Source organism: Polyergus mexicanus, unplaced genomic scaffold (assembly GCF_030449975.1).
Source record: "Polyergus mexicanus isolate NDT 795.1 unplaced genomic scaffold, iyPolMexi1.0 SCAF_7, whole genome shotgun sequence".
NCBI classification, from domain to species: Eukaryota; Metazoa; Arthropoda; class Insecta; order Hymenoptera; family Formicidae; genus Polyergus; species Polyergus mexicanus.
In genome coordinates, this window is record NW_027223327.1 from 7,544,759 (window position 1) to 7,571,687 (window position 26,929).

A 26,929-nucleotide genomic window follows, 5' to 3' on the forward strand; every position below is an offset into this window, starting at 1 on the left:
TTTTTTTATTATTTCATATATTTTTTATTGTTTATACATATACAATATTTTACAACATATCGTTTAAACCAGACTTGCAAAGTTAAAATCTTGAATAATACAGCGCAGAGTATACATTATGATGTTTGATATGTAATATGATGAGAAAAGATGTGTGTTTTGAGAAAATTAATTGTGCGTGTGCCGCATACAGCCAAATGCTATCTCAAAATGATATCGTGGGGGTCAGCGGAGTTATTTCACTTCTTAATTCACTTCTTTAATGCTAAGAGAATTATCTTGCTGGCACTTTGAAAACTCGCAATTCTCATTGCAGTCCGTAATTTTTCCGCAAAGTGGTCGACGGCATCGCCGAAGATTAAACCGAAACGAATATTTCTCATTAAGGGATTTTACTTCCTCAGTGCCGGCAGCAAACCGGATATTAGTTGGATGGTTATTAGTCTTCGATCGAAAAGTCATAATTACCCGGAATATGGCTATTAAACGAGTCTCGTTTCCTTTTAATAAAATTCCGCACGTGCAATTTATATTATTTAGTTCACATGCGCGACAAATTTTATTAATATTGTATAATATTAATACGCGCATTTTCGATAATGTTACCAGATTCGTTGAGCCGCGTGCCAATTTTGCAGTAGTATATGTTACTTTTTAATATTTAAAAGCAAATGAATTACCAGATGAATTACCAGATGAAAGGAAATATAATTGAAATGAGAAGAATTCTCAAATGCAAAATAATAAGCGAAATAATAATATGACGCGATTACATGACAAGCCAATAATACGAACTAATTAACGATAAAATTAAATTCGTTAGTAGTGATCAGCCTTTGCTTATTGTGTGATATATACATCAGCTGTACATGTTATTCACTATTCAATTAGTATGCTATTATCTCAGTAATTGTTCATATTATGAAAAAAGACAGTACAGCATCTATGCAGATATAGACTATCTGTTTTCTATGTATGTTTAGTGAAAAAAAGCACTATATATCTTAATATACATTGCGTACATTTTACGTACATAATAAATATGTATTAAAAATCATATTTTTGATTTCTTTTTAATTGCTGTAACATTATGTCTATTAAAAAAAAACCTGATACTGTAACTGTATAAGAGTTACGTAATGTTTGCAGCACAATTCGAATATCTTTCTATATATATAAAATCAAAATCTTATTATTATTTATGATTAATAATTATAACTTTTAATTATTATTTATGCAGTTCAATTAATTTATATTATTTTTGCAATATAAAATATTGTCAATTTTATATAATATTTTTTTGTTTTTAATTCAAATTTGCATGATGATTATCTACAAAGATTTCCACTTCTACTTGGCAAAAGAGATCTCGATATTTTAAAATTCTATATAATCCAAATTTCTCTGATACTTTAATATAGATATAGATATAGATATAGATATAGATATAATCTTTCATCCTATACCTAAAAATAATTTTTTCATCGGATCAGTGTCTCTTTAACTGCATTAACATGTAAATATATATATATATATATATATATATATATATATATATATAACATTCCTATATTACATAAATTTTGGAAGACATGTTTATAAAAACGCACATTAATATTTAATATTAATTATAAGTATTTATCAAGTTTTTATACGAATATAAATGTTACGCTATCTGCATGTAATATGAAAAGAGTATATTTTGCACAATAAGCTTAAAGGATCACGGTATCCATGTTGCATGAAGTGGAAGCAGGTGCAATGTCTCTCTTGAATATTGGGTGAATTACATAGTTAAGTAACATATTCTTAACACAGATTATGAATGTATGATCTGCCTAAACGTTTAAAGTGGTAGCCTAATCTCTTGTATATTTCCGCAGAATTATAACTGTTCTACTCGTGATATAATCGTCAAATCATACAATGTATTCAAAAAACAATACAAGCAATGTCGCCAAAGTATCATAAAATGGATGGATATTTTTTCACAAATATTTCTCAATTTTTTGTTCTTCCATTTACGCAAGAATGTGCTGGTAATCGTTTTAATTGTAAAAGCTATGGTGAAACATTATCATAATATCAATGTGGCATTTTTTCGAATTAATTATTTTTTAGAATTATAAATAAATAACGCAATTTTATTTTACTTTTAATTTACAAAATAATATTACATCCACAGAATTGTCTATATGGAATAGTGTGTATTTTTCCATGTGCATATAATGACGAATATATAATATACTTAAAATATAAATCTTTAAAAAAAAATAAATAGAAGTAAAAGTAACAGATCAATATTTGATACATAAAAATTGAAAAAGATTGAAATATAGGCAGACCAATTCTTAGCGTTTATATTACAGTTTATTTGCTATCTTTCTATCTATTTCTATATATTTTTTTTTCTCCCTCTCTCTCTCTCTCTCTCTCTTCCTTTCTGACGAATTTCGCTTGCAATCAAGCAAAGAAAAACGTACTAAATGATCCGTGCGACAAAAAGCCTGCGCGTGCTCAACAATTTATATAGCATCCACCAATTATAAGGATAATTTTGTGTCTGGCGTTTATCACGGGCATGATTGGACATACGCTGCAAGATGCATTTACATATGCTACTGCTCCATGTAAATACTGCAGAGGCAACTGCTCGGAATAGATACGAAATACGAAGGAAATACCGCGGAAATACAGTACTCCTTACCGAGCTTATAACATGCTGTTAAATAGTCCGACATGTTTTGTAGATGTATGTGGATATATGAAATATGCATGTATATAAACAAAAGAACACATGTAAAATAGTTGGAAATGCTAAGATTACAACAAAGATTATTAATGATTAGTATTCGTCATTCACAAATTTGTATATTGTCTTCTAAATAGAATAAGATTATTCATTAGACTAAAAATCAGTCAAGCACGAATTAAATATTTTTTGAAAAGATATTTTTTTGGTACATAAAATTCAAATAACATCAAAAATTTTCAATAACATCAAAATTTTTCATTATAAACGCAATAATTTAGATAAAAACATAGAAAGTAATCTAAATATTTATATATCTTCAATAAATAGTCTATTTTTTTAAGATTCATTTGATAACTGCAACTTTTATACAAACATTCTTTATTTTTATAAAAAAAAGTTTATTTTAAAATGAATTGCAATACTGATTTTACACTACGTGTAAACATAATACAAAAATGCAATGCAAAGTGTTTACTAAGATATTCGATACAAAACTATCGAAAATGACGGTAAATAAAACGATATCATGTCTATATTCCGTATTTATTATAAGATGATCGGCGATATGCCGCTAAAAAAAGAAAAGAAGAGAATTTTTTATGGCGATTCAATAGAAACTCAATACTTTTTGCTAGACAAGACCTCGATTTTGAAGAATTATTCGATAATATATACGGAGTTTAAAACTAAGACATAAATCAATTTAAGAAAATATATATATAATAATAGACTTATACATATTATATACAGATATATATATACATATATTTTTATTACATTTAAAACATATCTCATATATTTTCTAATGAGACTGTTTATCTATAACATAATTTATCGTATTGCATCAGATGTTTTATTTTTCTTTTTATGTTGTCACAGTTTACCGGCATTTATAAAATAAAATTTAATTGAAAATGTTATTGTAAATACATAATGGAGCATCTGCTATAAAATAAAAGAAAATTTTATTGAATAAAATATAAAAGATATAAAAATAATATTTATGAAAAATTATTATATATAGAAATATATTGTATTTATTATTTATATATATTATATATATTATGCGCGCGAATATGCATAATATGTGTTTAACAAAAGAAGTTAAAAAAAATTAATGCTTAAACTTTAAAAAGATATTAAAAATTCAAAGCGAGGGACAATTTATTATATTATCCATAGAAGTATTGTCATATTAATGTTACAATTGATATACACGTATTACTCGGATAAAAATAGAAACATACTTTACATTCAAATTATTTAATCTATTCCCTAGTAAATTTAGCAGATTCAGCTTTCTCTTTTATAGAATTCTCTCTCTCTCTCTCTCTCTCTCTCTCTCTCTCTCTCTCTTTTTCTAAAGATTATATTTCAAATATATATATCTACGAATTCATAGAAGGAACATTCATCCAAAAATGCATATTCAGTCGCTTATTCACAATGTGGCTGTAATTAAAACTGAGTTTTATATATATATGTATATATATATATTTTTTTTTTATCAATTTTAATCTGATTGAAAGTATATATTAAAAATATACAGAACTACAAATGCGGTAAAGCTGCTTTTTTATAAAAGTTTCTATATAAATTATAAAGTTCAATTCACTTTAATCGATTAACATTTGTGGGTAGAATAGTATGAGAAAACTTTTTCTCTAAGTAGTTACAGTATTTTCAACCAAATAAAACTCACTAGACATAAACTTTCTTTCTCTCTCTTTCTCTTTCTCATTCTCTTCTACTTTCTCTTTACTCTTTCATATTTTTTCAGTAATAATAATATAACAAGATAAAAAATAATATTACAAGAAATATAATTAAAACTTAAAATGCTAAATAATAATATGTATTGTATTGTACTAATATTGCGATGTACTAATATTTCGCACATTTCGAAGAATATGTAATTAAATTTGATAAAGTTTAAAAATTTAAGATAATTTATTATTATTTAAAATGTGTATTTAAATCATATTAAAAGAATATCTAATTATGTAAAATATGTACAGCTTAACTAATCTTTGAGAATTTAATTATGATTATAATAATAAGTTGCGCAAGTAATGTGCGAATGAAGCTTGATTCACTGCATGATTGACGTATGGGGCAGACTGCAAATGAATGATAGTTAATTACTAGATGAACGTTCGCATAAGTGCATAGAACGAATGATTTCTGCCTGCATAACTTCACAAAAGGAGACACAGACAGTTCCAATCCATAGACAGGATGATCGCAAATATGCGTTCACATTCCATGTAGCAAGATTCCTTGAATAATTCAGAGCATTTCTTACATTCGCGATCCATGCTCAACATCTAATATGTATAACACATAAATTTTCTAGTTTCTCTTATTAAATATATTACATATTTATATATATATTTATACAATATTATTTTATATAATAATCTATTTCTTTCATGTAATCTATTTTTATTATATTTTTAATATACTTATTACCAATTTTACTTTATTTTATTTTATAGCGCACACAAATTTAACAATAACATCTTTAATTATACATTTTTATTTATTTTATCTTATAAAAATCAATAATGTCATATTTTTTTAAACAAAATTTGCTTGTTATACTATTTTTCGCCACTTTTATAGTATTAAATATCAACTGTCATAATTAAACACAGTAATATCTATTAAAGAAAAATTTATTTAAAATTAACCTGAACAACAATAATATTTTAGTATCTGTTTTACTTTCAAAATTTTATTCGCTAAAAATGTCAGATTTTTTAATGAAAATTGAGTATCTTTGTGATTATCTGTTGCTATATTTTTATCGCCTAAAACACGATACGAGGTCAAAAATATTTTATTTGAACCTGATTGTTTCCCTAATAGACATGCATATATTGTATGATTTCTTTAACACAATCAAAGATTTGCAAACACAAAACTGAACAATATATGATTTTATTTTTAATCTTTATCGTCAAATGAATAAAATATAAATAAGATGATACATTTATTACACATATCAAAACAGAATGTCACATAAAATTAGTCGACTCTTAATCGGAGGCATTGATTTTACAAATGCTACACGTCTACTTTTTAAAGGGGAAGGAATGCTCTTGAAAGTAACATGAAAACTAACTTTGGCAAAGAGAAATAATTTTATAAAGAAGTTTCATAAATATTATATCTTAAGATGTTTCTGTAATAATAATATTTATTATTTTCAATTGCATTCTACATCTTTTTAACTTACATATCTTGATTTCTGATTTAAATCATTCAAGAGTGATTATAAAGTACTTTATATAGAATCGGAGAATATATATAATTTTTCCAATATATAAATATTTTCTTTTTCTACACGATTATATTCTACAAATAAATCTACGTATTTATATAACATAGCACTTACTATGTCTTCCGTCTTCAATCTGAAGCTCATTTAATAATCCTTGCTGGTACGCGTCTCATATTTGTACAATTTCTAATATGAAAATAAATCTACATCATTCTTTTTTCCCAATCTAGTAAACATTTTGAATTTTAAAAATTTACTCGCTTTGCACTCCGCGATGCGGTATTCATTGTTTCATGTAGTAGCATAAAACAGCTTTCTCGATTATGATCTTGGTAATGATCGCCCATCTCGACCACGCGATAGTTTTTGCTTTGCAAGCATTACCCTATTGCGAACGTGTTGCAAAAAGAAGTGAGTATGAAAGCGGTAAATAACAGCGTTTTAACACTGTACTCGAGAAATATGATGCGTGAAATAGCACCACGGAGAAACAAAATCAACGCACACCCATTTTTCATATTTTATAAAGCACATAATGACATTTATACACACAGATTCTAATTTCTCTTGATGTATATAGATATAATGTAGTGTACTGAAAGATATTATAACACAAAATGTATATCACACACACACACACACACACACACACACACACACACACACACACACACACATAAACTTCAGTGGTGATAATTATACTAATATTAATTTATATAGCTAATTAATCTTACTCATTTATCCTGTAATATGACCTTTTAACACTTTGTTTATTATGTTATATTATTATATTGCATTATATTTTTTATTATATATTATTATTTTTTATTTATTTGTTTCTTAGCTAATAAAAAAATGAAAAAGTATTGAAAAATCTAAGCAACTCTTACATTATCTTCAAGAGATATAAATTATGCAAATTTATTATTATACAAACAATATGAAACAAAATATTTCGTACAAAAAAATACGGAAATAATATTAATATAAATTAAGGTGAAAAATTATAATAATATTATAATATAAATTATAATAATAATATTTTCTTGTCCTTATACTTAACAGTCTCAAACTTAAATTATTAAAAGAATGGTAATATGCATAGTGTGCTAAATTAACATTCTTTTTTTATCACAAAGAAGTGCTTGTGAAGACCTTGGTCTTACATTTCTTTTTATGCGCTTGTTCATAGTCAGCATTTTTCGAGACCTCAAAGAAATATCTAGTATTAGAACATTAAAACGTGTTGCATACATAAGGAAACGAATTGAAGAAATATTCTGTGAAGTTAATTCGGATGTAATTGACGAAGATAATAAAATGCTTTCTTATAAATCGTGGAAACGGCAATGGCTTCTTCAAAAGTTGATCACATTAAAATGTTTTTATCGATATATTTTATCGATACTTTGATTTAAGCAGTTCTTTACTTCTTTCTCATAATCGTACTTTGCCAACAACGTGAAAATAACGATATTACTTTTATTCAACAGCAAGTTTCTACACTTTAAAAGCTATTCTTGAAAACTTGTAAGAGAAAAAATTTCATAATAAAAAAAAAAATTTGAAATGTCATGTAATATTAATGGAAAAATTGTATCTATAATGACATGTTGCGATATTCATTTCATGAAAAGCAAGTAGTATGCATCGTGCGAGACTGAAATTTTTTTCGTACCATAATCAAAAGTATTTTTGAGATTTTGTTTAACTTCGCATTTTTCTTCATATTATTCACAGGTAGGAAATTTTAAAGCGTTAAAGATATTCACATTTCGAAATATTAAAATGCGTCACATGCAAAAATTAAATCGGAAGAAGGAATAAGAGAAGCAAAAGTTTTTGAAGTTGATCGAAAAGCGTTTTGTTAAAGTAGAAAATTACTCTTTTACAAATTGTAGCCAAACAATAGCTTTTAAAAGTCAATTGGGCATTCTCTATATATCGTACGAGTTAATCAGTTCTTCACTTTCGTCACGTATCGCTTCTGTTCGTGGCAAAAAGCAAGTTTGAATTTCACTTATTGTTAGCTCGTGTTCACGCTCACGTATCGAAGAAAAGGATTAAATTACTTACGTACACGATACTATTCTGCACTGAGATAATTTTCAACATCGCTAACAATAAGTTACATGTTCCTGATTGATACCCTGCTCTTATGTCTGCATCGTCTGAAATACCGTATTGAGTTACAATAAGAAAATATCTCGAACGCTTTTCACACTGCTAAAATTCTGCAAACAAACAGAAAAATTCACGAATTTATTTGAAAGAACTTTGAATAAAACTCGCGATTTACACCACGTTTTTGTAGGCCTAAAGAGCTTTTTGTCCGCAACACTCTCTTCATGTAAAATTAGCAGTGTGTCTAATTGACCGACTTTCAGACTAACTATGAGATTCGTAAGATTCTTATATCCGCAGAAACCGTAAAAAGTTTCTTTTTTGCTATGAAGACGATTAATTATACAAAATCTTATTAATTTATTCGTTTATTGTTTTTTTTTTTATGTATAATCTCCCCCTTCCTGTTCGATAAATTTGAAACTAATTCTTTCTCTTAAAAATAAATATTTTAATTATAAATGATTAAAAAACTGGAATAAATAATAACGACTTATTTTACACTAAATTTTATATCAATTTTACTTTAGTTAAATTTTATTAAGATGCGAATGGTATTTAATGTTATGTGAATTAGAAAGTTATGATAAAAGATTTCTTATACATTGACACATTTTAGCTCTCTACTAAATTTGTATATTAAATTTATAATAAGAGAAAATTGAATGCTAATTAATCGAAAAATTTGTAGTTAAAAAAGAGTATATCTGGTGGGACATCTTGCATGTATAACATATAATTCCTACATCACGTTTAATGCCGAATGAAGCTATTCTCGTTTGCTATTTCCTTTACAGTATAATATGTAAGCTTATGTGAGAAATTCGAATGCATACCAATTTGTTTCTCTTATACATGTTCGATCTATCGCCAGCTTATGCGACAAAGCTTTACATATGCAAAATGAAAGCGTGTATTGTAATTCTTACATGCATGTAGGAATTATTTATACATAAAAAAACAAGAAATAAAAATCTCTCTCTCTCTCTCTCTCTCTCTCTCTCTCTCTCTCTTTGTACAGTAAAAGATTAAATTTTGATAATATAATGATAAAAATAATTTGATAAAATTATCAGTATCTACAAAGAATTTTCAGTTATTTATATATTTTAAACTTCCTTTGATTTATATAATACATATATATATATATATATATAATTATGTTACATTTAAATCATCAATCATAATTGATATTTCTAATCAATATTCATTTATTATACATATTGATAATATTGATATTGTAATAAGCAATAAAATGTTACATTATCATGTAACATTTATATAATGTAACATTAATATAATGATGTCATTATGACGGCAAATTAATATAAACTTTGTAGTGCACATATGTTATTATGTGTCACAATCAGGTTGACACATAATACAAAGAGCTATATACATTATGTAAATTTTCCACAGTAATAAATGCGTATCAAGCAGTGGTAGTTTCGAATTGTATATCGATGTAGTTTCTATTTACTTACAAGTTTGCATGTTAACGGATATACGAATAGTCGCTATGAAACGTTTTCATACTAATTGCATACTATATGTAACAACATCTATCTATGCTTTAACATTGTAACATCATTGAAATTAGCATATAAAGTAAAATACAAAACTGCTTTTTCGTAAAAATCTAATTTGCGAATCTGGGTAAAATAATATGCAAGCTTTCCTAAATAAAATATGGTTAATGTGCAAAAATGGATAGGACATCAATTCCCAAAAAGCTATTTATTTTTATTTGATATAAAAACAATCTCAACATCTAATTGTTCCCCATTTTTGAACGACGTATTTATCATTCTTTATTTTATATTGTCGCAGAAATTGTCATAATTTTAAAATTATATAGCTACAAGGAATAATTTGAGATATAACGTTATCTTTTTAATCAAAAGTTTTAACCTAAGAAAACAATTTAAAAGAATTACCTTAACATTAAAATGACACGTTTATTACTTAAAAAATTAGAACTTTTGATATTCTGAAATGTACTATCGTAACAAGCGTTTATTATATCAAATGTAAATTTGGAATTTGCTCAATAGTTTAGACTTTTACTCCTTCTATCTACTTAGCATTACTTACTATTCCCTATAGATACAAGATGTTTAATGCATATAACAACAATGCAAGGTATGCCACGTGTACTCGACGGAAACTGGTTTGGCAAATTGGATGCGATGAAAGAGGTGAGGCAAAATGGTTGCGGCGAAACGGAAACGAAGAAGCTGTATTAACTTGACATGTCACTCCAAAATATCGTGAATGTTATTTATTAACGTTATATAATAATGCGTACAAATTAAAATTATTTTTCACAAAATTTATTTTCCCAGCTTTATCGTATTTCAGAGTTAAGATAAATAATACAATATAACAATAAACGTGGACATGAAAGTCCACTTACTAAACTATTTTTTCTCGCAAAACATGTATTGTATTTTATTTTATTTGTAGAATATATTTTATTATTCTATTTTTAATTTTCTTTTTTATATTTATCTTGCACTTTATTTCGCTCTCATTTTACTTGTCTTCATTCAATCATTTTTCCATTCACATATAAATATCGAATTGTCAATATTGGAATTTTTTATTAGGCAAAATGCATCCACAGGAGTTATATAATTGGCAAACAATTCACATCGAATAAAATTATTATAATCAAAATATGTTTCATTTTCTTTTATATTTTCTATTTTTTGATTTGTCTTAATGTGAACCAAATGTGAACCATTTTTTGATTATATGTAATTGTTTGATATTAAATTGTTAATATAGCTGCTAGTTATTTTTAAATTATATTTTATATATAATATATATTTAATTATATTTTATATATAATATATATTTTTATACATTGTACATTGCACATACGTGCACATGAGATATTACATTAATTTTATTCATTTTACTTTCTAATTTTCGGCTTTTGAATAATTGATATAAAAATTGGCACACACACACACACAATTGATGATTTTACTATTATAAATAAAATTTTAGAAAAATTATGTATATACACACACACATATAAATGACATATCTTAGTGTTAAGTAGCCGCAAGCATTTTAATATCCTGCCATATCATCAGAGTTTCTTAGCAGAAATTACTTCTTTGTAAACGTTAAATGAAGGAACTTTCAAGAACGACGAAAATTCACACGAAAATCTAATATCAAGCGATATTAGATTTTAGATAAAACAATCAATATAATATTAATATTATATAACTATGACTTTTTTGAATCTTTAAGCATCATTTTTCTATTATGCGGTACATCTTTTTTTATCAGAGACAAAAATCCGTCATAATCATAGAATACGAAAGCATATATCAGAAATACCGCGTTCTGCATATTTTCCGCCATTAAATGAACATTCACATTTACATATTCGCAAAATATTCTTTTTTAATACAAAAGATATATATGCACAACACATATATAAGTTTATGTACTTCAACATGAAATCTATGGAAATTTTACGTTTTGCATTACGTCATTGCTGGACGGAGTATGTGTATGTGTGTGTGTGTGTGTGTGTGTGTGATTAGACTATTCTTATAATATTTATTTTAAAAGCTTCCTCTCTTTTGCATTTAGTGCAAATGGGCATACGCGTATGTATATATACGCGGTGCGCGAAATATTTCAATGCAAAATGTAACGTCAAATGCAACGTTTGGTCGCCGCATGTTGGTACAGATCAGCATGCAAAAATTGTGTATAGAGGGACGGTATAAAATAAAATTCCCCCCGGGGTTTCGTTCACACGACGATAGAAATTCTGATTGCACAGTGTCATCGTGCGACGTTATTTTCGCAGATAATGGATGGGAAAATAATAATTTACATCATAGTAAAGTATCGCAATTCTTATGTTAACCGCGATTGATTCTCTTTGTTATATATTGTATTTAGATCTTACATTCTTTATATTTATACAGCCAATTTTAATTTTAATCTTTTACTGTTATTGTTGATGTTTAGCATTTCTCAGCATAGGATTTTGACAAAATATTCAAAAAGGGAAAAAATTTTGTATGTATCTTTATAAACTTTTTATCATAACTTGGATTATTCATACTGAGATATATCTGAGAGATATCTCCTGTATTTCCTGACATGTTTCTTTTATCTTCCGGCGGGAGATCTATAATTCTTTAGATTCTCTACTTGAATCCAAGAATCTGAGGTCTCAAAAGATAAATAATCATTGAGTATAGCATTACGTAAACAGAAATAACACAATAAAATATTATTATATGTGTGTGTGTATATATAAAGTAGAAAATATCTTTTAAAAATACATAAAATATCATTGATATAAAATATTTATATAAAAATTTTTTATTATTTCGATAGAAAGAAAAAGAGAGAGAATAAGAAAGAAAACGAAGATCTTTTTTTATGCCTTCTTATTTTTATTTTTTAACTATTCAGTTCCAAGACATCGTAATTGAAATTTTGCATAAGTAACTATTTTTATATTTAATCCCTGCATAATCAGAAATTAAATAAAATTATTCCGCGCGTATAACTTTATCATCAATGACCAAAGATCTACAAATAGAATTCAAATAGATCCGTTTGTAAACTTCATAGCAGTTTAGCCTTTGAAAAGATCTCACTGTATCAATATCAAATATATGTATTAAAAAATAAACAATAAAATATTTAATTTATATTTTCATTGTTGAAAATTATTCTTTTATTTTTTTTTTAAAGAGCAAGAGAGAAACTTATTGTGTTCTCAGATAATTATAATTTTATCAATTCTTATATAACAATTTTTAATTCGCATTTTTATTTCTCAACTTTAATACATTCCTTTCAAATTCCAAGTACTTTGTTAGCCTTAGGCACTTAAATATATAGTGCCTAATAGATAAAACGATTGCCTATGGTGAGAGCCAAAAGCATTTATATGTCCTATCCTTTGTCACTCTATCCTTTGCCATAGCATCTGGTGCATTTCAACGAACGTTACTCACTTTGTAACGGTTGCTAGTAATGCCGATGACAAAGCCCAATTCTAGTTGATTAAGAAACGTACGTATCTTATGTTACAAAAGCTGCTATTTTGCCGGTTGTTACGCATATATTGAAAGTAGTGGCTGAAATTTTTTTTTACGTAGTGTATAACGTGGAAAATTTATCCGCCTATAAATAGTTACAATAAGCTCTCATTTGTGCTTAGCACAAGATATCTTATCATTATTGATATGGTAAAGTGTTCTTAATTCTCCACAACCATGATAAAACATACGATATAAGAGCACGTAATATGAGACCTAATATTATGTTACGATATACCACCAATGATAAACTCAATATTTTTTTAAAGAAAACTTATAATATATAAAGTCTAATTATTTGGAGAGATTGTACTGTTCTAATCAGCTATATTTTAATCTATTTTACTTAATTCTTCACAGATCGAAAATAATAAATCTGCCAATTCAATTATGCAGACATTGTTTTGTTCTACTATTTTCAAATATATAAATAAAAATTTAATTTATAAAAAATAGGAATTTTGTATGTACAATTGAACATAAATATTATTTTCTATTTCTTTAAAAAAAGTCTTCTTTCTATATTCTTAAACAATATTTATCGAATGTTATTTAATAAAATAAAAGAGATATACTGCAATTTGTATTATTTGAATTCAAGAGAGAAATTGATACCATATTGTTATTACGATATAAAAGGTTCTACAATTATGCAAAAATATCGATCAATCAAATAGTTTTAAGTCTTTGTCAATATTTCAATACCGCAATGAAATTTATTAAACACTTTCCATATCATCAAATTTTCTCGATCCGCAAAAAAAAAAAAAAAAAAATCAAAGCCAGAATAACGCAGAATAATAATATTCCGAAATAATAATATAATAATAGTTCGATATAATATAGTCTTATGTCATAGAATTCTTTTTCACGAATTTAGCAATACTATTTAAATTTTCAATAGATAAAAAATATAAAATCTCATGTTGATATTTGATTTTCATATTGACTAAATCTGCGTTCTTAGATTTTTCTTTCCAAAATTTTTTTTATTATACAGAGAACACGTATTTGGCGCAATTTTCTTTACCCCCTATATCTGATATAATCTTTTTTAGACGTGTCATCTCTCTCATTTTATCTATCTTATCAACCCGCAATACGGGTAGAATAAGATAAAATATGGTGTGCAAGCTATTACGAAAAGTTGAAGAAATATATATCATTTATCAGAATGTCACTTTTTTAATAAAATTGATCTTTAAATATTTATAAAGTATTATCGAAATAATCAAATCTAATGATTCGGTCTTATTGTACATAGATCAATGTATTCTCGACAAGTACAATAGAACAGAAATATATACGAGTTACTAGATAATAACTATTAAGAGTAAATAAAGAAAAATAGTACCTAAAACAGTAGAATAAGATAGATAGATAGAGTATATAGTCTAGTATACTATCAAATTTCTATTTAGAAAAAATATGCTGTTTGTGTATATCAATTTGGTTGTATATATATGCTATATATTATCATCCTGCACAAAAAATCATAATAAACATTTTAAAATTTTATTTTAAAGAATAAACCATAGAATGTTTAGTGCAAGTCACTATAGATGACATATGTTCATAAATCCATTCATGTGATATAACTTGGTGAACTCTTCTCTCTACTAAACTCGCTATCGACAAAAGCAATTGTCACGCACAACGCGTTAATTCACCAGTCACTAAATGATGTAACCATCAGAGAAACGATTTCTACATAATACTACAATACAATGCGGCGAAACTCGACGTGCACATATTACCTCAAACTTATCTAATTTGCATCTGCTTTTCAAAGTTACAGTGAAAATTATGTAATAAGAGAATATTGAATACAGCACTCATAACTGATACATGTATATTTATAAGTATGTGTAAAATTCGATTGAAACATGACTGAGAGAGAGAGAGCATACTATAATTTAAGCAGTGGTATCAACGCAGAGTACTTACATAAGTTATTTTAATTGCACACCTGGCAGAGCAACAAACATACATTATTTAGCTAGAAATAAAATTTAACATTAATATTCATGAAATATTTCGAAATATATTTATGAAAAGCAAACAAGGTTTTCATATGTGAATATAACATGATTACGCTATGTAAATGATTCAGTGTAGATAAGTCAGTATAGATACGATGGAAATTACGTTTGCAATAGTAAACTTACTGCTTGTTGATTTCTGTCGCATGCTGCAGATTCATAAATTATATCATCCGACACAGGAGACTCTCTTTCTCTGAAAAACTTGATATAAGAAGAAGCATCTACAAGTTTTTTTAAAAGTCAGTGTAACAAAAAAATCCGAATCTCATTAACGACTTTTTCTGGATTACGTCTCAGTTTTTAACTACTAACTTTGAAGAAATATAAAAAAACTATTGAACGAAAAATAATGATGTAAGTCAGTAAAAATAAAATTCTCAGATGTTTTTACCAACTTTCGCACATAATTATCTTAATATTACATAAAACTTTACACAAGTTCTTTTCCTCATAAAATTATAAAAAGTCATTATAATAAAGTTATATTTTATATCATATATTTTCATACATATAAATATACTACACTTAATATATAAAAGTAATATATATATATATATATATATATATATATATATATATATATATTGTGTGTGTGTGTGTGTGTGTGTGTGTGTGTGTATTTATACATATCATATATAGTTAATACTCTACATAATATGAGAACGCATTATTTTATTTGATAGAAAAAAATAAAAGAGAATTTTTTTTTATTTAAATCTTAGATTGATACTAAATGTTTTCAATTCAATATAATTAGGTAATATTCAATATCAATATAGAAGTACAATGTATAAATTATTATGTAAACGTATGTATATCACGATGCATTGCAAATTTTAATTACGACCATAGCGATCGATTAAATCTTAAATTTTCTCTTCAAAAGTTAATAGATGCGTAAAATAATAAACAGTTAATTAAAATGGAAATCAAAATATATAGTTATGATTGTATTCTTCGTTATAATACTTGTGTGAAACGTTTGTTGTATAATTATAAAACTCATTATCTAATTATTCATTTATTTATTAATTCAGTTCAACATTTAATCGCGTTATACGTTATGTTATGTTCAGAATTTCAGTATTAGAAAATGTAAAAACTGTCTAAAAAATATAGAAAAATATAAACATGCGATATAAATAAATTCGCAATTTTCCTACAGTATTATAAATAGTCAATTTCTTTTATTTAATCATTTTCCTGGAGTACTATAAATAATCAAATGTAAAATATATTTGAGATTCTATATTATTAATATAAAAATTATAATTAAATAATGATTATCTTTTGAATAATGATGATGCGTATCTTATTTTAAATCTGATGATTTGAAAAATCAATAATTATAATGATAGTTCTTTTCATAACCACAACTACTTTATTAGTAATGTTATATAGAGAGAAAAAATCTTTCAAATATTTATTTAATTTAAAGTTCCGCAAAGATGTTCTACTATTTCTCAATAAGATTATATATCTTATTACTACTTTTCTCTTGATATGTTATACGAATCGCTTATATGAAATTTTAGAATTTCGCTTTTAGTTATATTTCCTTTTCTGTAATTTTAACGTATACTTCTAACTTTATGTACCAATATTTAATACATATATGTATTGCTGCTTTTGGCAGTATTTTAAAGGTTTATTTCTTTGATTTTCCAGTTAATTTCTCTCGACTTTAATTATTTTATTATAAGGTAAAATCAGAATTATTATACAAATCTTTTTTGTCTCAAGTAATACTTGGTAGTGCCTATCTTATTTTTTGCTTTTTGTCTTATTCATTTAATAAGTCTGAAAGTAAAATATTATGTTCAAAATTTGATAAAACATTGTATGCACAATACAAACATATTTTTCTCTCTATCATAATTATTAAGAATACATATATTTTACAATTATAATACACCATTATAAAATAATTCATATTATTGAACTTTTATGCAATGAGATGCCCGTATTTTTTATATATTCTTATTACTTTTAAACATATCATATTGTCCTTTTCCTCCTACAATTAGATTTATTGATTTTAAACATATCATTATATAAATAATCTATATAACAAATATTTCAACTTAAACGATATGAAATAGCTTTCGTCTCTTCGATTTCATTCATCATGTATGTATGAAGAAAAATGTTATTAGTGATTCATAAATCATTTAGAAAAGATCAATATAATTCGTATTGATAATGATTCATGATGAGCCAAATAAAGAAATATTAAAGCATTTTAATGAACAGTAAAGCTTCTTACTTCATATCTCTTTTATAATAATCTTTAATAATAATGTCCTTTACTCAAGTCAATATTTTTACTATCATAAATATAGTATATATTTAGGATACAAATCCTTCTCCTTTGTGGCAACTATTTAATTATACTAACCGGTTCTTTTTATTGTAACTTATCTTTATTTATCTATGCTTCTTTTTCTTCTTTCTCTCTCTCTCCCTCTCCCCCCCCCCCTCCCACTGTCTCTCATTGGATTCCCTTCTAATATCGTTTGTTTTATCATTCTTTTGATTCAACTAATGATAAATTTTATTATGTTTTTAAGATAAGTATGTATATTGTGTGTCACACATACGCATTCATAAACTATTATTTTTATTTATAATATAGATTTATTTTATCTGCCATGTTACAACATTTGCTTAGATATTGCATAACTGCTATTATTTATCTCATCATCTAATGAGTGCCCATTCAAAACAAACGGCAATAAAGGTAATGCATTTCCAATGTATGTGAATACAAGACTATCGATTTGCCCTTTAATATATGTATTTTCTAATCAAATGGCAGTGGGCCATTACAGTAGCCGCAAAACTTTCAGTATTCCATGAAAAGTTGGCACGGAAATCAAATATCTTGTTTATTAAGCTTCTTTTATAAGCATCACTGGAAATTAGGTCACTAAACACGAAAATTGTTTTTTTAACTCAAAAAATTAATTGCTAAATATCTGATCTTAATAATCAGTGAATAATTATATACTATTGAGTATTCTTTGTAATGAAATAATGTCATTTGACAATAATATATTGTTTAAAAATTTTATATTTGTCAATATATATGTAATGTATATTAAAACTTTCAGCAATCATAGGACTTCGCGCAATTAAAACTTAATTGTTATAGTATTAGGTTATTAGTAAAGTACTCGAATTAACTATCAATAATTTTTTAGAACAAACCTGCATCGCCTTTTACTACTTATCATCGAAATCGATTGAAGAGCCTTATTGGCAGGATAATTGCACTTATTAACATTCCATTCATAACATAGGCGCCATCACTCTATCCGTTTTCTATCAATTTCATTTCATCAAATTCTATATAAATCCTATTAGAAACAATTTTTCCTTTTATAGTCCCTTTTTTTAAAGCTAATAAGATGTTGTGATATCAATATAATACATTTAATCTCTAAGACTTATTTAAGAAATAATTCAATGATTTAGCGAATAGATTAGAAAAAAAACTGATTAATTTGTATTAAAGAGAGAGAGAGAGAGAGAGAGAGAGAGAGAGAGAGACTTTTATTTGATTAATTAACTCATCCGCGATTGTTTTAATCAACTTAATTTAATGAAAGATTTAATGTATTGTTGCACAAATTATACATCGATTTATTTATCCTTAATTGCTATCGTAAAATTAAAACGCAATGTTGCAATTAAAAATCGGCGCAAATTAATAAAACAATTTTGCAATTATTTATTATATTTGCGTGTACGCACATAAGTAAATTATAGTATTTGTTATATTTAATATTCAAATTATATTATATTTATATATGCAAGTGAGTAGAATTTTATTTTATTAATTATATTCTTGTTTTATTTCTTCTAATATAATAAAATTTTATAAACTTAATTATTATGCTATTTTATCAAAAAATATCTTATCATGTCAATCAATCTTAAATACAATCTTTCCGCATCGAATTGATCTTGATCCAAATCATCCTTTTGATCCAAACTTAATTTCAAAATTAATATTTCTTAAAGAAGTGTTAAATATATCTAATATATACAGAATGATAAATCACAAATAAATTCTTATTTATTTTTATCATGTCAGCTTTGCTTTAATACCCTCGAGAAAATGCTTTAAAGATCTTGGAAGTGCATTGGATGCATATCTACGTACTTTGAATGAAATAACAATACTTCCCAAGAGTATCGTGACCATTTTAAGATAAGATTTTTCATTAAACAACTGTATGCATCCTGCTAGTTCACGATGCACTGCTTGTGCAGTAAGAAATGCTCAGTACAAATTAAAATCCAGTGCAACAATGTGAGAAACCAGAAGTCAGCACAAATATTAAAGAGCAAAAGAGTATGCTGCGAGATTGCTCCAGTATAACAAAAGATTAACACAATCCGGATTTACCAATAATGCAACTGCTCTCATTTGTAAAACGCCAAGCCGAACGTGTTTAATCAATTAATATCTACTAAACTAGCAATTTTTAAATGTCCCACCACATCATTCTTCTTACTACGCTTATAAGAACATGGACAAGAAAGACTAGTTGTGTACCTAACAAGTACATACTTTTTAGTGACATACAAATTTGGGATCAGCTCAAAGATAAGACGAGAGGTCTTATGAGAAATTGCAATCGATATAATGATGTAGCAGATAAAAATGGCGATCTTATCACAAGATACAAGATGGCTGAACAGCTTGTTTTTAAAATTGATCTATCTGATATATAAATATTTATCTTTGAGATGGAAATTATATATATATATATACAATATATAATAATTTAATACATTAATTATGTGTTGAAATTTTTTTGATTGAGAACATAATGTTCAAACATCGACATTACAAATGCGACATAATGAATTTACAATATTCTTCAAATATACTCGATGAGGATGTCGTGATTTTGCATAAAAATACATGCCGTTCATGTAAATGCAAATAGTGCTTCGCGCTCAAGTCCTTTGCGCATCGATTTTAATACAAATTTACTCGCAGAATTGTATCATTAACGAATTGTCCGCAAAGCTAACTATGTCTCATGGAATTTTAAATACATCTTACAATTAAACCGTTTTGCATCAACAATAATTATTTTTAGTAAATAGTTTTGCTTGAAATCTCTATTTATTGTCGTACTTAGCTTAACATTCCAATTCTTTGTAAGAAATTGAAATACCAGAGTGTCACATTCCTTGATAATAGATTACATTAAAATGCAATCTTATTTCAAATTCGCATAAAAGCGATTGAGATTACAATGCTTAATTTTATTCGTGATATCTCTATTAAATAGTAAATTTGTTAGCGATGTATCTACGAACGAATAAAATTATAGATTTGTATATAATGTTTTAAAATGATTATTTTCCCCCGAGTTGCTTCAGTTATTTGGTTAATTATTTATAAGCTCAAACTAATTTAATCTGTGCAAGCATAAAGGGCGCATAGTTATGATCAACATTTTGATAACAAATTTGTTAATAGTAGCGCATTAGTTTAATCCTATATATGCTTTCATTCTCTAAAACTTCCTCTCTCTCTCTCTCTCTCTCTCTCTCTCTCTCTCTCTCTCTCTCTCTCTTCTCTATCTTTCTAGAAAGCTATAAAAAAATGTTGAAAATTTAATGTCAAGTTAATGTAACTTTTGCTTTATATATTTTGCTTTATATATAAGCAAAAGAATTTATTTTTCGAAATTAATCAAATATGAAAATTAATATTACAAGATATCATCAAATATAAAGAAAACAGCATTGAGAAACTGTTTATTCAATCTATGTTAAATACACCGTGAGAATATTGAAATTTCTCTGAGAACTTACATCTCTCGTAGTATCGGCTACAAAGTACTATATTTTCACCGTGGTTTTGATATATCAGATCTTTATGTTTTTAAATTTTTAGGTTGTTGTTTCTTTCACTATTCACGATCTTCTCTTCTTTTGAAATCGTTTAGGAACATTATAATAAGCCATCTGTGATAGTTGTTACTACGCAAGCTTTATGGATTCATGTCTATGAACAAAATTTCTTGATTAATAACTTATTCAAAATTTGTTAGGACTAATATTAGCAAATAAAAAAATAAAATTTTTATAATTTTTTTTATATATAACAAATATAAAAGTGTAAAATATTTCACTCAATATTTACTATAACGATTTCCTTGAGAGTGTATTTCTTACATAGGTAATTATTATCATTTCTTATCTATAGAGAGATAAATAATATTATTATTTTCGGTAAAAATGTAACGTCTTGATAAAAAAAAGCTGTATTTGTCACACGCATTTTAGTTTAAAGAAATTATTACTAAAAATTTTTTTTAAAGATATTGACAATGCAAGACAAATTATAAAAGACTTAAAACAATGTTTTCTATACATTAGTTACTTAATTTTACCCAGAAAAATTTTTTTAAGATTTTTTTATACGTTTGACACCGTTTTGCAGCATAGCTTGTAAACCGTTGTCTTATATGAGCTTTCTTTTGACCATTTTGCCTCTATTTTTCTTGCTTTTAAGATCTATACAATTGATAATGTAATTAATAATATAATATCTGTATTTTTATTATAGAATGAAAATTATATACCTTTTTATATTATTGTTTTATAAAAATTCTCTATTACCTATAAAAGGACCCGACAATATAATATTAAATTCATATAAACACACAGACACACACACAGTATATATCTTTAATTAGATTATATAGCTATTAATATAATATTAAATATGTGTAACTTACCAAATGATTGGCAGCCATTCAGATATATCAATCACAGTTTATCTCATAAATGCAATAAAAATTAAACTGTTACGCAATTAATTATATCATTACTTACATATAAATAACACAATTAAAAACATAGTCTATTAATCTATATTAGTTATTAATCTACATAAATAGTATATTTAGCACGTATCGTGCAATTACTGTTGTAATGAAGGACATGTAAATATAATATTATATATATGTTATGATTATAATATCATAATACAAGCGTTAACGTATGCATCGCATTAATTGCCTGCATACTCTTGTCTTACAAGATTTTATTAATTAAAGTGTTCGCGATATATAATAGTAAAGTGCTCGGAAACCAACATCAAACATGTTGTATGTCGTCTATAAAATATAGTCTTATATAATGTCGCATATTTCGTATCATGTGCACGTATTATGTGCACATAATATGTAATATCCGGCGCCAGCACCTTATAAAAATTAGCATGAAAAAACTATACACTTAGATGTAACTCTGTGTGTGTGTGTGTGTTAGAATATATTTAATAACTTAGTAATAAAAGAGTTAATTGTGTGTGTGTGTGTGTGTCATGTTTGCGCGTTATAGTTAAAATAAAATAAAAATAAAAATAAATGTCATTCTTACTAGTAGCATGATTACATATCATAATTTTTTTTTTTTTGTCAATATGATATATTTTTTTATATATATGTTTATATTTATGTTAAATGTTTTCCAATAGTCCGAAAAAAATACATCTACAATTAAAATATTATTAAATTCGTAATACTTTTGATCACATCTTCATAAATAATTGCTTTATCAGTTTCGTACATCAGTTAATATAAAATATTATTATTATTTATAATGCATATTTTTAGTATAGTAAAGAATTTAATTTAAGTAAAATAATTTATCTAATAAAATTTAATAATTAATTTACGCAACATTTCTAATTATCTATGATAGATCTAACTATTTATCGTTTCATTCAATTTTATCGAATTTCTAAATTAATAGCGGAGTTTAGACAGAAATTGTCGGCGTGAATAATTCATTAATATGTAGATATGCAGCTAATTGTCCTCCAAAGAATATTCAAAATCACACTTTATCGTTTTATCTCACATGAAAATGCTTTCATAGCAATGCGTTTAAAAATTAATATGAAAATTTGTAATAAGTCTTACTTTAATGTTTATTTCAACTTGCATTTAAATTAAGGATGCATGATTATTAAAATTGTCCTTTTTCACTTCACAAATTTATACACTTTTAATAATATGTTAAATACAATGTGTATCGTCAGATGTCATCTTTTATATTATTTTATTAGCAACTAGCCATAGTTCGCACACGCGGATTTCCAGATTGTACGAATATTTGGGAAGAACCATGTTTTCGACACGGAGATCGCGCGCGTACTGAAAATCCCAGCAACCAACCCCATCGACCCTCGCTGTCCGCCCCCGTTCCAATACAGGCAATGTATACATAATACGTGTAAAACGCATGGGCTGCATATTCGGATAGGATCAGACTAAGAATGCAATTATGACAATACCGTAAAATGTAGTATTTCTTTTACAAAATATTTTTGTTTATTAATTTCTTACTTATCATTTCTTTTTCGAGCAGAAAATATTGCCTTCACTGATATCTAACAAATAATAAATTTTTTTGAATGCAATAATTGCATAACAATTATCGGCAACTATTTTAATAATTAAAATTCTTAACCAACTTGAACTACACGGCTTCTAAAAACAAATCTTCAAAGTTTTTTATTAACGGATAATTAAAAATAATTTATATATTATATAATGATAATTAAGTAAATTATATTATATATTACAATATCTATGTGCATATAGATTATTATATAATAATTAAATATAATGACATATGTGTTATTTTCTTGAATATATTTTCTTAATTTAATATAGAAGTAGAATATATGCAATATAAGCTATTTTCTTAAATTAATTATTTAATTAAGTAAACTCAAAACTTTGAAAATTTATATTAAATTAAAATATGCTAATGCGCGTTTGATTGTGATTCGCGATTGTAACAATTGTACTCAAGGACAGGAATTCGTAAAAATTATACTACGCTTCTCTCACATCCTTCATTCAGAAAATATACGCGTCACCTATTTTATTTAACCGCGTTGATTGAGTTGCATCAGTGATGACTCCAATATTAAATGCATCAATTCACGCACTAGTTAATGAACTGCTCGCTGTTATAAATTAAATGAAAACTCTGTATATTTTACGAATATCTATAAATAAAAGTCCAAAAAATTTAGACGTACGTATATATTACATATATATATATTATATTATTTGTATATATATATTAAAATAAACTATCAAAAATTCAACAAAAAAGATCACTAAATATCAGAGACAGTACTTCTCTCTCTTTCGTGCGAAACGTTATTATATTCTTTGAAAAACAAGATTTTATTTTTTTGCTTTTAATTTACTATCTATCTATTTTTAATTTAGTATCTCAATCATTTGCAATTATATTTTTTAAACTAGCTTCTATGATTGTACAATTCTTATTAATATATGTTATTAATATAAAAATATATAGTTATCGAGACAAATAGACATTTTTCAATTTCAATAAGATGGCAAATATATTTTAAACGATAATTGGTTCTCAACGATGATAGTTCTCAATCGAACTCTCAATTGCACAAGTAGTTGGATAGTCGGAAATCAATACTAGTACGCTGCTTAAAACTTCGTAAAATCCGATTACTACTGCGATTACATTGACAGTTATATACTTTCATATAAATAAATTGCATCAGGGCCTATACTTTTCTCTCTCTTTCTCTCTTTCTTTAGTTAGAATCTTATAATCATATTTTGTAATCAAATTTCCGACTCTCTCATTCAAACTATGCAATTGGTTTGAATATCTTGTTTCTTTGTTATTTCATTAATTTTGAATTGATTATCGTCACCTATATCTAATAATTTTTTGCGTCACAACAAATAATTTAATATCAAGAAAGCTGTGTTATTTTGCCTGCGCTTTCGTAATCCTTCAGATTATGGAGATTATCTCCTTTAACAACATATAAAAATTATATTATTAATATATATTGTTGATAATATTGAGATTTATAATTCTATCGCTCTCTTTCCTGCAAATATAAACATATAGCGATATTTCCAAATTTATTTGCTTGATCTTTTCAATACTAAATGAGGACACAGCCATTGTGTTCGGCCATAATTTAAGAAAGGTAATTTCAAGTATTTCTAGAAGCTAGATCGATAGACAAAACAATTGACAATAGATAAAATAGATAAATGCATGAAAAATATTAAAGGTTTAATAATGTTTTAAAACTAATTAATCTTTTTATTCGCTAATATGGATAATTTTTATTGCTAAAAGAGAAAAAGAAAAAGCAATTGTTTCTGCAAACAAATATTATTAAAAGCAAGTTTATGGTCGTCATTGCACTAAAAGTTTAAACAGCAGTATATTGTAAACTAATAAAAATTATTATGGCTGTAAATCATGAATAATCCGGCAAACATTATTTGATTCTATTTATTTCATGGAGTACGATATCACCGAACACTAAAATAAAATCTGTCTTTAATACTTCAGCATGATCGATAAAGTTCTCGACAATCTGATGTCAATTGATATTTATGTCAATATTATTAATAATTTTATTTCCTATACATTTACATTTATATAAACTGTGAAAGATGATAATGTATGAAATCAAACCTTATTATTACCAACAATAAGAAAATTTAGAAAGCTGAAAAATAATTAGTGATCTTAAAGGATTACAAAGAGAATGATAATAGTTTTCTCAATATTAGATTTTTTTTTGCGATGCAAAGTATTATTAAGATGTATGCGACGATGATTTTTCTTTCTTAATATTCGAGACATGAATTTTGTACAGCAATATAAATAGCAAAAGAAATATTTGTAAATATGCCTATTTAAGAACTTTTATAATCTATCGAGAGACAACCGTTATTTTTCAATCTATCTCTAATTTAGTTGTAGATCATTATATGATCGCGAGAGTCTTTCTAATCACGACGGTGATTACTCTCAAAATATAACAATCGAATATGGTAAATGAACTTTTACAATGGACGAACAAGATAAATGTATGATAAATGATACGATTGCTAATGAAAGAAAAAATTAAAAATTTTGCAATTTGTGTACACTGATATAATGGCCAATTATCCAAACCTAAAAACTCGCTCGATTTTCGTCATCCGAAATTCCGATCTAAATATATGCCACAAGACACAAAACTACTTAATAATCTCACAATTTAACAAATAACACGCTATTACAAATAATCATATCTATTTAGTTCAATTACCGCTTTGTCGGCTGATTTATCTGAATATTATAGGAATATAGAGAGTCTGCTTCTTTGTGATATGTCCCGCCAAAGGAGAAAGAAGAAATTACGCACAATACGTAGGCGAACATTAAAAAAAAAATTTCCTGATTTGTCTTGATTGGTTACTCAAATGGCAAAAAAAAAAAAAAAAAAAACAAATGCAAAATAAAAATATCTAGTTAAAAATGGTCATTTATTAATAATTTTGACAAAGGGAGAAAAAAATAAAACCTTGGAATATTAAAAATTTTGTTTGCAAATTATTATAAAATGTATATAATATTGCATATATGTGTAAATATTTCTTTTTGCATTATGTATGTATCTGAAATAACCTAACGCACCTCGTAGATATACGAAATAGATTCATTCGATATATAAAAATATCATAAAAAGTTATTACATAATTTGTAACAGTACTCTGCGTTGATACCACTGCTT

At 26.0% G+C, this 26,929-nt stretch overlaps 1 protein-coding gene across 5 annotated transcripts in view; it reads right to left on the reverse strand.

Moving 5' to 3' along the window:
• Nucleotides 1-23,265, reverse strand: part of LOC138934710 (probable G-protein coupled receptor No18) — a 34,757-nt gene extending 11,492 nt beyond the window's left edge. The window contains exon 1 of one of the 5 annotated variants that reach the window (XM_070298729.1): nucleotides 23,262-23,265. Coding sequence is in view for 2 of the 5 variants with exons in the window: in XM_070298726.1 (XP_070154827.1) it covers nucleotides 15,424-15,458 (35 nt within the window). In the remaining 3 variants the exon portion in view is untranslated. Of the gene's footprint in view, nucleotides 1-6,155; nucleotides 6,285-15,423; nucleotides 15,488-21,141; nucleotides 21,218-23,261 lie in introns of those variants that run through there. The other 4 variants (XM_070298730.1, XM_070298726.1, XM_070298725.1 and 1 more) reach the window with 4 other exon arrangements.
• Nucleotides 23,266-26,929: the final 3,664 nt, after the last annotated feature.